Raw genomic sequence first — 13,950 nt, forward strand, 5'->3', positions numbered from 1 at the left:
ATGCATAAGCACAAAATGGAAGTATGACGGGAAAATAAAAATTAAAAAAAACTCTGACTATCCAGTGACCCCATACAGTAATATTCACATTCAGAGAATAAAATAAAGAGAACAAAATGAAACTAGTAAAAAACAAAACAAAACCGAAACAAAGCAGCTTAACACCACGGGGGAATCCGTAGCTCACATTCCACAATGTCCCTCCATGTAACACACATTAAGCCTCATATGAACAAGATGGGTTTCTACTTAAACATACCAAAGTGCCCATTTTACTAAAATTTCCTGATTTATTCAATTCATACCAAAAGGAGAAAATGGCATGGAGGAAAGAGTCTTTTATTTCAGACACATAGGCTTTTGAGTTACACTGACTAGGTTTGACTTTTATTGACACGTTGTTGTGTAGATTCTTTTGTTTTACCCCCCCCCCACCCCCCACCCCCCTTTAAAGTTTCACAAAAGAGGCTCTCATTGCACGCAACACCCCAATTCAAAGATGCAATATCTAAGAGCAATGAAAAGTAATCCAGTTTTGTCACCCTGGGTGGGACAAACGGTCAAGTGGACGTGAAAAGGGCACGGATATGTTGTCCTTTAGAGATAAATCCACTTTCATCTGTTGTCTTCTTTGGGGAAGTCTATAGATCCCAGGCTTCCAAAGCCGAGGCTTCTACTTTCTGTGTCAAAAGCATTAATTTCTCTGTCCTGACGTTCCAACAAGTGCTTAATCCGTTCGGTACGTTCCTTCTGAAGTGCAGCCAGTTCCTCCTCAATCTGCAATGAAAACACAGCATGGTAAATGGAATTAGATTCATTTTACCTATTTTTTTTAATCTGTAATGGCATTATGGTTGGAGATGCAACAAGCACTGGTTAAATGTTGCCTATATGCAAAGGAGCTAAAGCTATCCAAAACTTGGAATCCAGCTGCCTCGGTATGAGCAAAGGATCAAAGCTGCCATGAGTGAAAAAAAGAAAAACGTTGACGTCCTCGTAAATGGTTAAGTTATAAACATAGTGAAAAATAATGTAAGTTTTGTTACATAAATCCACTGTATCTGCTTTTTTTTTTTTTGGTAAGGTCAAATATGTAAAGGTGAAGATCCCGTAACTTACTGCACTTTGAGGGGAATTGAATTCGCCTCAAAATTGAAAATTGAATCATTTCTTTTATTATAATTACAATATCCTGTACTGAAGAAAATTTTATTTTTCCTCATATATGCCGTCAATCATAGTTCTTAGTAAGAAATTGAATTGGAAAAAAAGTAGGAGTAGGAGGAAAACTGGAAATCAGAATCAACCGCAAAAAAATTCAGCTGTTGCATCATAATTGTTGTCAGTAATTTCAACATGTTTACTGTATATAAAGATGTTGCAGAAACCTATTACTACATTTCCATTAAAATTCATATTTTTGTTCCTTTGATGAAAAACTGGGTCTTTATGGGTCTTTTTGGCTTCAGGTTCATATTTAATATCAGAAAACTGTTGGGTAGTGAAACACTTGCCCATTGAAGGCAGTGTAGACAATCAAGACAACACGACCAAAGGAGGAAAGAAAAACAAAACAAATCACACAAAAAAAACACATAGGAAATGAAAAAGTAAACGAAACTAGATTAAACTAGACATGGGAAGAAGGCATAGGAGGAGATAGGGCATAATGGGGGAACAAAAAACATATTGGAACCCAGAATTGAAGATTCATAAAAGTAAGGAAGTATTTGTAAATCAAAATGTAGATATTAAGCAATCTAAGAAGCAAACAGAAAAACGAAAGAAGGTCCTTAAAGGTCCAAAAACTGGAAACTCTGGGTCCCATGCTGGGTATAGATCTGGACATTTCAGAATTCCTTCTGCTACTTCTATCAGCAGTCACATCATCAATAAACATTAGTGACCCAGTGCTACGCAGCCTTACATGCACGTATTATAACACTGGCTTCACCATGAGTGACAGAAGATGTGGACTGCTTTGAATCATGAGCTGTTTCTCTCACTCACCCACACTTTTCTCTTCCCATCATTCTGGTAAAGGTTAATCTTGGTTTCATCCGTTTTATATGATTTTCAGCACTGTGCAGGTTCTTTGTGATGTTTTTTAGCAAAGTGTAATCTGAAGACTTCTTTTCTTAAACATGAAAATAATTCTATCACTGCCCACTTGATGGATTTATTTTGTTTTATCAGCCTAACCCTGGACTGCACCTCAGCATGATGTTTATTTTACAAATTATGGTCCAAGTTATTGTAAAATAGATGATAATGGAGGGGATACATGTGTCTGTGTAGTGTCTTCTTATCTTTTCACTGCTCACTTGTGTTGTCTGTTTTCAAAAAAGTAAAACACCAACAGACAAAATGAGAAACTTCAGTTAGCAAAAAAGAGAATCCAGATGCCGTCATTTATGTACAGTGTGTGGCATTTTGTCATTTCAAGTATCAGACAAATAAAAACCAGAGAATTTCCTCCTTGGCCTGAGGAGGCAGGAATGTGTGACCCAGGTTTAACTATCTAAAACAGTACTTCATTCAAAACTATAAAGGCAGTTTCACAGTGTCATTAGAAGAAGACTCAAAACAACCACCAAATTATCTCCACAAGATGTTATGAAATTACTTTTTATGATCTTTCAGTTTGAACCAAAAGTGGTGAACAGAACAACGCTGTCATCATTAGAGCCCTGCCATGTCATGGCTTTCCTATATTATGAATAAAACAATAAGCATATTTACCATGTCCACGGTGCACTTGACTACAAACTAGAGCGCCACTGTTATGCTGTTGTCAGCTGATAAATCGTCTCTCTGGACGCAGATCTATCTACCTACCTATCTGGCATCATTTTCATAGAATATAGTATCATGCTGGATTTATTTTAGAATAGCTTTGATGCTAAATGTACCTTCTGTTCAAGGTGCGCTCTCCGTATGGAGACCTTCTGCTCAAGTTTCTGCTGCTCGCGCTCATGTTGGGTCTCCATCTGTGACTTGGTTTTTTTCTGGTAAGCGTCCAGGAGTTCCATCTCTTGCTTCAGCTGCTGCTTCAGAGCTTGGCACTCCGTTTCCTGCTCCGCTTCTAATCGCATCTAGAAACACGGCGAGACAGAGTTAGCGACAAACATCAGTGAGTGTGGCTGTTGAAATTCCAGGCTCTTGTGTTGACGAACGAGCCCCGTTTCAACTGTTTATAACAAACTGCTGCGTACCGCTTGTGAAGCCATCATCTCGTTGATGCTCTTCTCGTACTGCTCAGCCAGTATGGCCAACTTGCGTGTCTGCTCCTCTTTCAGGGCCTTCAGGATGGTTTTATGGTCACCTTTGGGAGACACCTCTAGCTGATGGTTCCTAAGAGCCTTGTACTGCTTATTCTGCACCTTACATGTGTCCTGAAACTGTTTTTTGATCTGCATCTCCAGTGTCTGCAACAGAGATAATGATTGAATGTTAGTCTCGTGCACTTTTCTTGGTATATTTAAATTTAAAGCTGGTTCAGTTGGTTGTTCATAACTCAACTGAATGATTAGGCTTGTGGATTCAAAGCCTGAAGACTGCTCAGTCTACCCTTTCAAAGTATACAAAATAAAGTTGTATGAATAAATAAATAATTTGTTTGCAGCACCCTTGAACATTTATTGTCATAAGTGGGCTTCTGACCACTGTGCTATTAGATAAAGAGAGACGAGATTTAAACTTGTGAACACGCATGTTTTGGAGGAAGCAGTTCTCATGGCAACGTGTTTAATGGTTTTCTACAGGTGACTACCAGGCTAAATATTTCAGTCAAGTTGAATGCTATGAATGCATTGCACAGCACTTGCAGAGCTTCAGCGTAAACGCATGACTTCATCAGGTTATTATGTAGATGTTCATGGGATGTAAACTCTCCACCACACAGAATAGCAGCAAAGAGTAAATCTCGGGCACCTTGAGGTTTCTGGGCTGCTGTCGTTGCTCCAGAGTGTGTTTTCTGTGCAGTTCCCTTTGCCGACGGTTATTGTACTCCTCCTGGTTTTCAAGCTCTGTCTGGTGCTGCAGCCGCATGAGTTCGATGCGCAGCTTCTGGAGCATCTGCAGCTGCCTGCGCTCCAGGTCCTGGGTGGACTCATCCTGCCGGATCATCAGGGCATGTTCCATCTCTTTCTGGGTCCTCTTCTTGTTCAGCTCCTGGGACACGAAAATGGACCATTTTGAAAGACAGTATTAATTTGTCATATTTCTTAATACAGGTTTTCTTCTTTTTCTTTTTAAATTTTTATTATTTTTGATTTAATGTTAAAACTTCTATTTATCTCCATGTGTTTCTCTTTGCTGAAATACATGAAAACTATGTAAGTGACATGCAGTTACAATGCCAGTACTTCCCTGGGAAACCCTTTTCCACTGTGGAAGAAAAACCCTTGCACTCTGTACAACACCTGGAGTTTTGAGTTTTTTAACCTTTTCTTGGTTGTTATCATTAATTGTTAAATTAATGCCTCAGAGTTTTTATACCGTTGGTGAGTGCACCAGCAGATATCCCTTTATGAATGATATCCTATGATCTATAATTGTCATTAATGTAAATAAGTATACATTATCCAAGAAATTACTAACAGTAAAAATAACTCTTAGTTGCTTCCTTCAAGCTACAAAAAGTTGTTGTGTCCACAAAGCTTCTGAAAACAGAAACAATCATCCCAAAAGCGGGTGACTGTGAACGCTGTTTCATGGTGGTATAGTCTTCTTCTTTCGGCTGCTCCCTTTAAGGGTCGTCAGAGTGGATCGTCTTCCTTCCTACCCGATCCCTGGTATCCTCCTCTGTCACACCACCCCTTTGCGTGTCCTCTTTCACTTCCTCTGTGGACCTTCTCTGAGGTCTTCCTCTCTTCCTGCATTGCAAGAAGAGAGGAAGACCTCACTTCCTGCATTGCAAGATTGAGATGTCCAAACCCTCTCAAGCTTGACTGCCTCTCTAACTTTGTCTCCAAACTGCTCAACCTGAGCGTTCCCACTGATGTACTCATTGCTAATCCTGTGCATCTTGGTCATTCCCAGTGAAAATCTTAACGTCTTCAGCTCCAATGTTTCCAAACCATACATCACAGCAAGTCGTGCTTTCATCTTGTAAACCTTCCTTTTCTTTCTCACTGCTATCCTTCTGTCACAAATCACCTCTCACACTCATCTCCACCCACTCCACCCTGCTTGCACTCTCTTCTTCACCTCTCTGTCCGTTGCTTTGGATGGTTGACCCCAGGCATTTACACTCATCTACCCTCTGCTCTTCTCTCTGCAGCTTCACTGTTACACCATCCTCCCTCTCATTCACAGTCTTGGTGGCACACAATGTTACGTAACATCAGGATATTGTATTACTGTACCTCTCTCAGTTGCTCTTGTTCAAACTCATGTTTCCTGAGCAGACTCCGGCGTTTCAGAGCCCTGCAGCTGCGATCGTACACCAGCCTCTGCTGGGCCAGCAGGTGAGCTTCCTCCTCAGCCTGAGAGCGCTGCATTGTTTCTTTGTGCCTCGACAGACGCTCCTGCTTTTCCTCCTTGGGTATACAAGGGTCATTGTCCATCTCCTGCAACGCAGCACAAACCGTGTGAATGGACTTTGGACAAAGCGAAGATTTTCTCAAAGAACACATGCTTCGCGTGCAACTTCATAAACTTATTTGTTGATGATATTTACTTCCTTGATCTTGTCTTTGCAAAGCCTGTATTCCTTTTTCTGGTTTTCTAAGAAAGAAGTCAGCTCTTTCTTTTGCTGAGCAACAATCTGCTGCTGGATCCTCCTCTCTTCTGCTGCAACTGACTTCATCTGTGAAGACACATTCAAATAATCAGATTATCACCTTTTTATAGAATCCCTTCCTTACGTAGACACAAGTGCAGCTCAGAGTGAGTTACATCACTCTTTAGTTTTCATCTCATTCACAAATAACACCTGCTGCTGAGGCTGTACCTCTTTGTCTGTTTGAGCAACATGGCGTTTGGCCAGTCTTTCCAGCTCAATGTAAGTGTTGTTCGCATGTGTCTCCAATTCCTTCTGCAGCCGGAGCCTATGCTCATCCATCTCGGCCTTTAGCCTGTTCTCCAGGGCGATCAGCTGCTTCTGGTGCTGTCGCCGCATGCGCTTATACCCAGACATCTGCACCCGCAGCTCAAAGTCCTGCTCATGCTCCTCGATCTACCTGATGCCCTACATGGAAGAATATGGGAAGCAGGAAGTGAAAGAAATCGAGCAGCCAGAAACATGAAGCCACACATCGTACAGAAAATACAAACTGCAAACTAAAAAGCAATCAGAAGCCAGATCAGCAAAAATCCATAACAACATCTTTTTGTTTGTTTGTTTAATCATCCGAAATTTGTAAGATGCCACTATTCAGGAATCAGCACAACAATCTAAGATGACTGAGAGAAAATTCAACCTTTTACAATCAGCGAGAAAAAAAAAAAGCAAATAAACTAAATCTCACTGGTAAAAGACATCAAACGGTCATTTACATGGATTACACATAAACGCAATACACACACTTCAAAGCAGGGGCAGAGAGGGAAGCTGAGGATGGAAAAAATGACATCCATTAACAGGATCTGGTTGCCATGACTACAGATGTACAGCTGAGAACACAGACATCCCTTCCCTCCCTCCTCATCCTCGCGCCGCCAAGCACGCACACACAAGCTAGCGCACACACGCACGCGCAAACACACTCGTATTTTTATTGTTATTATTGTCAGTATTATTTGCTCTACGCAAACGGCGGTGAGAGGGAGTTGCGTACCAAAGATGCTGATTTGATGGTGGCAATGTGTTCACAGATCTTGCAGTCGAGAGACCGGCTCTTGCGAGAAGTAGGCCGCAGCTCTGGCCTGGTGTCCCTGTGCACAGCCTCATCCCTCACGCAAGCATGGTCCTGCAGGGAGGGAGGAAAAGGGGGAGATAGTGGGGCTGGGTACTTCCCAGGCCCTCCGCACTCGCTGTTTCTGCTAGAGCCGCTATTACTGCCGAATCGCCCTGAATGCAGCACAAATCCAGCCTTAAATGCATCCTTCCCCTGCTTGTTCCCCCGCTACTGGCTGCAAGTCCTTGCTAAGAGAGAAAAGGGCATTGCCAAACAATTGCAGGCAGCACCGAGAAGGCAGCCACTAGATGAAGTCGCTCTTTTTTTTTCTTTTTTTTTCTGGCGTCCCCCTCTTTCCAAAGAGGAGGAACCGAATGGCTCCGGTGGATACGGGTGAATTATGCAATGCCTACCATTGATGATAATCGGAGAAAGACGGCACAGAGATGTCTTTTACAGCCACTCTTCTTTTCCGTTTCACAATGCCAGAGATGTTTGGGAGGAAATATAGTTTCCCTGCGTTCCTGTGGTCGCATGTAGTGCCATATTTGAAATGCTTTGAATCAGATAAGGCACATCCAAACATGGTTTTCCCTCGAATATGTCGCCCGACGATCCGTTTGTATTCCACTCGAATTTCTGTCCTACATTTACAGCGCACTTGGTCATGGTAGGTGGTTCTGGTGCCTTCTATTCATCTCTTTGCTCTGTCCCTCTTCTACACTCCCCCTTCCTTTAAAGAGACACCACAATACTACTGGCACATCTCAACACTGGTGAAGTCATTTCACACAAGAAGAGATGTTCAAACATGCATATGCAGGTGTTCGTAAAGGTACTCGCATCAGTTATTATCATCAGAGCATCTTCTTGAAATCATAATGAAGAGACAGTGGGGCATTAGACAGCATTAAAATTCTATAATGACTTTTACGCCTTTTGAATAAAACTGTCTGATTTTATTTCATCGGAAGTAAATGATTAATTATGTTAATTATTGCAACAATTCTGTAGCTGTCTGTAATTTGCAGTATAGGTAGAGTAACGAAAAACACTGATGGGTGCTATTATTCCTGCCAGTACTCCATGTGGATGCTGGAGAGAGACAGAGGGCATAGATTTGGGGGTGGGTGGGGGTCCCTCTCCGTGGTGCTGAAGGGGCAACCTTCCAGAGAAGAGGCGCCAGAAACTGCAGTTCCGCTAGTGGCCACTGGAGGCTGGCTCCAGAAGTGAGTCGATCCCCATGGGCTCCCGTGTTAAAATATTCAACTTTAGAGCATTTAAAGGCATGATTACCACCTGGTAAAGAAATCAGTTTTGGCCTCTGTGAGTAGTTTTCCCCTCATAACAACTCTAAGGCTGGTGATAGAGAGTGTGGAGATGATCACTTTAACTATGTGTCTGAAATCTTCAACCAATCTAGGAACCTTGTCTCAGCCGTTTGTTCAGCCTAACGGACAGACTTTTTGAAGTAATTTTCTTATCATGCTGTCAGCCACCAACAAAATTCTGATACAATCCTGGAAGTCTGAGACACCTCCAATATTCAATAGGTGGCTAAAGGGATACACTTAGAAATACAGCAGATGTAGATAGAGCAGGTGTCTTTCAGAAAATTTGCTTACCAATTATCAGTCTAATCGCAAAGTTATATTGAATCCTTTTTGGTCCTGCATATTAACAATAACAGTTGTACTATGAACACTTTTAATTCAAGTAATAATGTATCCTAGTTTATATGTGAGCCTCCGACCATTGTTCAGTTGGTTTTGCGTACCTTTATCTTCTAGGTCTGAAAAAACAATAAAGAAATGGTTAAAACAAATGACTGACACGTGCCCTAACACTGGCAGGTGTTATGACCTTTATACTAATACTAGGGCTTGATACATGCTACAGACCATCCAGGAAGTTTTTACTTTTTATAAGCCTGTTAAACACTAATGTGTCTGTGCATTGTAACCATACAGTTTATGAATGCACTTTGCTAATCAAGCTAGCTAGCATTATGCACTGTTAGGGGTGTGGCTGCCATGTGTGAAAGAAGTGAAAGATGAGAGACATTTTTTCCTGTTCATTTGCAGATGCTTCCAGTGGTTTAGTGGTTGATAAATTTGCTTAGAAAGCAAAAGGTCAATAGTTTACTTCCACTCTGGAAACTCCAAACGGGTTGCGTCAGGAAGGACATCTGGTGTAAAACTGCCAAATCAAGCATGCCTATGACAAGGGAGCAGCTGAAACAACTTTTAGAGTTTATTGGTAAAAGACCCCAAAGATTTGGCTGATTTGTTTCAACTGTTAGTACATTTTGTTTTTAGCTTGTTTTTTCTAAAGTTAGCATCATATTTAATATTTGAATTACGCATGCACTTTGTTACCAAATTAGCTACATGTTAGCATTAACACTGGGTAAATCCCAGGATCTACCCTTCCCTCCAATAATGCTCATGATGGAGTTAACAGACAATCATGCCAGAAACCAAACTCAAGTATTTAAAAAAATGGTAAAAACAAATATGAGTGGCAGCCGATTTCAATTTTATTTTTTAAATGTTGACTTTCTCTAGTTTTGAACTGGCTTTACACATTGGTAGTAAATGCTAGTAAAGGACTTTGCAAATGTACAGTTCTTTTCACAATTTGTATCTTAAGTACATATAATTAACAGTATTTTCTATTTCAGAAAAAGCATGCTGACTGCCATTCATCTGTTTCTTTGTGACACTTGATTTGCCGCTTTCTACTGATCAAATGACGCTCACAAAAATGTCAAAATCTCGTACTTTCACTGTGCCTTCTGTTTTTTCACCCCAAACATTCGTCATGTAGTATTCTGTTTCAACAGTAGATGTCACCCTTGACTTCAGCATGGGGACAGACTTTTTTAGACACTTTCAAGTCAAGATGAAACTGCCACTGTGTTGTGCAACTCTTACTCAGGAAAAAAAAGTCACACCCAAATGTGTGCAGAAATATTTATTGTAGCAAGCTCAACATCACCAAGAACATGACAATGACCACACGTGTTGTCGGGATCTATTATTGCCGAGCTCTGAAGGCTGTGAACTGATGGAGAATTTTAAATGGAGTCTATGAGCAACACTGCTCGTCTCCTATGAACCTTTTGGTCTGTAGACCATTAAAGAGAAGTAAGTCTGTCCTCCCACAGTATGAGCTAGGGGATGTCCCTACAGATTGCCTCACAAATTGCACACAGCGAGCCATCACATTGCCGTAAGAGTCCCATAGCAGACAAATCTTGGCTACGTTTGGGGAGAGCCTGACTCACCCTAAGTTGGCATGGCCCTATCTTAAATGGACTGGAGAAGAAAAGCAACATTACACATCACTTTTTCCATTTGGTGTTGATGAATAGCTTTATTTTATTTTTTTATTTGTAGCTTTTGCTCGTTGTTTTATGTATGTATTATAAATCTTTTTAAAAACGAATACTGTGCAACAAGCTTCTAACCTGGAAGGCGTACCCTGAATAGGTGGTCTTAGAGAAGAGCTGTTTATAAATCTCTACATGATGAAAGAAGTCTCATGAGGAGGAAATAAATTCCCTAATGTGACTCTAAGTAGAACTTCAATGCCCTCTTGTGGACTGTTTGACAAGAATTTTCTGCATACCTTAAGAAGCACAGCTACTACAGATTAAACTGAATTCTCTTAATCCTGCAATCTGCCAAAGTAAGAATGCATTTATGAACAGAGGATGATGTTTGTTTGTTATTTTCATTTGTTAGGGATTATGTGATATCAGGACAGCTTTATAATGCTGCTTCGTCAAGAAACCATCATATCAAGTTTCAGGTCAAACTCATAAATCTAATCTTGATCTGAAAACATATGAAGTGTCACATTATTATGTTGAACAGTATGAAATGTTCTCTAGTGGAAATAAACCAGCCTGGTTAGTAAATTTGCAATGCTAGAACAATTACATTTTCTCTTTAGGTCAGTGCTGCAAAGGTTGCTACACATAACCTGAGCTACATCAAGCTCTGCTCACTGGTTCATCCTTTTGTTCATCCTGCTTCTGTCTGATCTGAACTGGTATGACAATCTCATTGCCTGGGATGCTGCTTGAGGTCCCTGGCACAGGGGCCTCTACAGACAGGACTCCATCTGCAGACAGGGATGAACTGATCTGCTGCAAGTCAACCCCCTGTGGCAACCTTAATGAAATGAAAAGAAAGTTGGTAAGCAACTAACAGAACAGTGTATTTGTAACATATATATGTTTAACACATTTTGAGAGACTAATTAAATAGATTACAACCTATATATATATATATACAAACTCTATTATTGCTGCAGAATCATCTGTGTATGTGTTGATATCCTCACCTTCTGTAAGCTATACATACTGTTTAAAAGTATTGTGCCACCCCTCATTTCTTTATAGTTTCCTTCCAAGGAATCAGATTTTCTTATAATTTCTGAAAGTGATCTTGAGCAATAGCCATCCAATAGTTTCTGAAGGTCTTTCAAAGTTTTTCCTTTGTTAAGCTGGTACATCTCAGCCTAGTGTGCAGTGTGTCCTTAAAAAAGTTGAGGAAATTGAAAAACTGGAGGACAAAAGAAGAAGTGGCAAGCATAAAACACCGTCTAAAGCAGAAGACCGGTATCTGAAAATGATGTCCTTAAGAAACAGGGGGAAAATCCAGCAGAGACGAAACGTAGGACCTAACGGGTGCAACTGATCCTTCTGTTGATTTGCGTGTTCACCAGAGCCCGGACCTAAATGTTATTGAAGCAGTGTGGACTCATGTTAACAGAGAAGAGAACAAAAGGCAGCCAACATCCAAAGAAGAGCTTTGAATGTCCTTCAAGAAGCCTGGAGAACTGCTCCTTAAAACTGCTTATAGAAATTCTCAGAAAGCTTCAAACTGTGTAGACAGATAAAGGTAGTCATACTAAATATTGACTTTCAAGCTCATTCGAATGATAAAAACTCTGAACGGAAAACTCTTATATACTTAATGTTTGCATGTATGTTTTAATGGGGCTGTTGTCCACATCGGCAAACTCCATACCCGATACGCACGTGTTTTTATGGTGTGAAGATATGAAGTTTCATGTGCTTCTCTGTGCTGAGGTGTGGGTTTTTTTTCTGTTCTCAAACTGCTCTCCTGTAGGAGCTCAGTCTGAGAGGAGTTCTTTTTCTCCTTGTCTCCCCTCATGTATTGTATTTCATTGTTTTTCTTACCATCCTACCTGTTTCCGATCTGTCTTCCCAATGTGATGTAATGCATTTATGGTCGGAAGGGGTCAAATTTTCACTGCAGGTAATATGTATGTGTAACATTGCATGTGAAAAATAAAGGCTTGATTGATTGATTAGTAAATCACTATAGCTATTTCCCAATTTCCAAGAAAAGATAAATAGAAATGACTCACAGTGTTCTCTGACAACCTACTTGTATTTACGAGTGAAGCACCTTGAAACCAGTCCATGCTCATCCTGTCTTTCTTCGTGGGTTCCTTGAAATGAAAAAGAAGTGTTTTTTACACTTTTCATCACGTATTTCATCATAAATCTATCTTATGATCAAAAAAACTGACACTACCTGATATTTGTAAATAGCCCTCTTTGGTTGTGATTGTGATCTCTTCAGGTGAGAAGTGATTAACATCCAGATTAATCTTCCAGCTGTTTGGCCCTGTTTGGATCTCTGATACTCCACTTGTCAGTTGTCTCAATCCCTTCTGGTCTGTGGGTCGCATACCAATAAATGGGGGGAGAAGGGGACTTTGTGTGTACCCTGGCCATGAGAAAGATGCCAGTCTCTTCTTCGCCCAGTCTAGCCAGTCCAGATCACCGGGCTCCAGGAAGGGTGGAAGACCAAAATCCTGAGCAAAGATACGGCTCGGCTGTGTCCAGTTTGGAAAAGGATCCCATTCCACATCTCGGCGGAAAATTGGACGGGATAATATTTTATTTTCTTCACCCATATCCTAGAAAATCAGATCAATATGAAGGAACCGGTCTGCAAAGAGTTTCACTCCACTGTGACAAACAAGTCTCGTCTGATCACCAAGATCCAAACAACAGAGCAGCTGTATTTTTATTGCCTAACAGAAAGTGCGCAGGAGGTCCAAGGAAAGGCGTTCTTTGGCATCTGCATGGTCCAGTCTCACACTTTAAATACCCGGGTGGGTCATTTTAACACTTGCGTGGCAGTAAGAGTGATCCAAAGGATGAGAATGATTTATGAGATGAGCTGGGAGTTACTCCTCGGTTGCCCGGGACATGGAGGGGATAATGCTAATCATTTGTATTTATATCTCTGGAGTGTCTGTGGCAAGTTGTTGGTGAATGACTCTGGAAGCAAGGTTATTCAGCAGAGGCCTCTGCAGTCTTGTCACATACTGGTGCTCTTTGTCCAAAGAAACTACAGCCTTGGGTTGCGTGAGGGAACAGCACGTACATTCAGAGTAACACAGTAAACAACAGTGTTACGTTCACTTTCTGAACCCAAGATTGACTTGAAAAGATGAGATCAAATCGAGAACAATAACGCGATAAACGTGTGAGACAAACTGTTGTTTACCACAAACTAAAGACGTGTTTACAGCCAGGACAAAGCGACAGACTGAGAGACTGACGCAGTGGAGTGGTTGTGAGGAATTTCACATGCACAGATGAATCTGGGCAACAAGGGTGATATGCTGAACAAATAATGAACCGAGCTTGAGATTCATAAATCAACCAGGCATCTGAGGTGGAACTTTACTAATGAATTTATTAATGAGGAAATATCTGAAATCTTTTAAGAGCAAGAAGTCAAATTATCCCCAAAGGGCAGTTAAAGTGTATTTTAAGGACTGGAAAGTTGACATTACATTTATGGATCATCTGAGAATAAATACAGAAAGTTATTATTAGTACTCATATATAGGTATGACTAAAACAATCAGGACTAAATATAATCATTCTTAGGCATACACCTGAGCTGTAAGATGCCACGTCTTGGATTTAGTTGCTCTTAACATGTTATAATATTGTTTTCACCATACCAGTGTAAATGTACAGCACTGCAAAAGGCTCAGAAACTCACAGTAACAATGTGATGTTGGGTCTGAGTCATATGTGTGTGCC

The 13,950-nt window shown here is 40.8% G+C and overlaps 2 protein-coding genes across 3 annotated transcripts; both read right to left on the minus strand.

The window, feature by feature from the left end:
- Positions 1–433: 433 nt before the first annotated feature.
- taok3b (TAO kinase 3b) lies at positions 434–7,677 on the minus strand. 2 transcript variants are annotated; one of them, XM_082542382.1, is made up of 9 exons: positions 7,256–7,677; positions 6,783–6,914; positions 5,957–6,193; positions 5,684–5,812; positions 5,370–5,573; positions 3,934–4,173; positions 3,216–3,428; positions 2,913–3,095; positions 434–777 (listed from the first exon to the last, which is right to left on the minus strand). In XM_082542382.1, the coding sequence occupies exons 3-9, from the start codon at positions 6,140–6,142 to the stop codon at positions 616–618; spliced, it is 1,317 nt and encodes a 438-aa protein (XP_082398508.1). In that variant the 5' UTR covers positions 6,143–6,193; positions 6,783–6,914; positions 7,256–7,677; the 3' UTR covers positions 434–615. The 2 variants fall into 2 exon arrangements, with proteins under 2 accessions (XP_082398508.1, XP_082398507.1); XM_082542381.1 differs by having other exon boundaries at positions 6,783–7,677.
- A 2,141-nt stretch (positions 7,678–9,818) lies between these two features.
- Positions 9,819–12,809, minus strand: LOC309711775 (heat shock protein beta-1-like). The gene is made up of 3 exons (XM_082542232.1): positions 12,419–12,809; positions 12,269–12,332; positions 9,819–11,023 (listed from the first exon to the last, which is right to left on the minus strand). The coding sequence occupies exons 1-3, from the start codon at positions 12,801–12,803 to the stop codon at positions 10,843–10,845; spliced, it is 630 nt and encodes a 209-aa protein (XP_082398358.1). The 5' UTR covers positions 12,804–12,809; the 3' UTR covers positions 9,819–10,842.
- Positions 12,810–13,950: the final 1,141 nt, after the last annotated feature.

The sequence above is a fragment of the Aulonocara stuartgranti genome, assembly GCF_965226115.1.
Source record: "Aulonocara stuartgranti genome assembly, chromosome: 7".
Lineage (NCBI taxonomy): Eukaryota > Metazoa > Chordata > Actinopteri > Cichliformes > Cichlidae > Aulonocara > Aulonocara stuartgranti.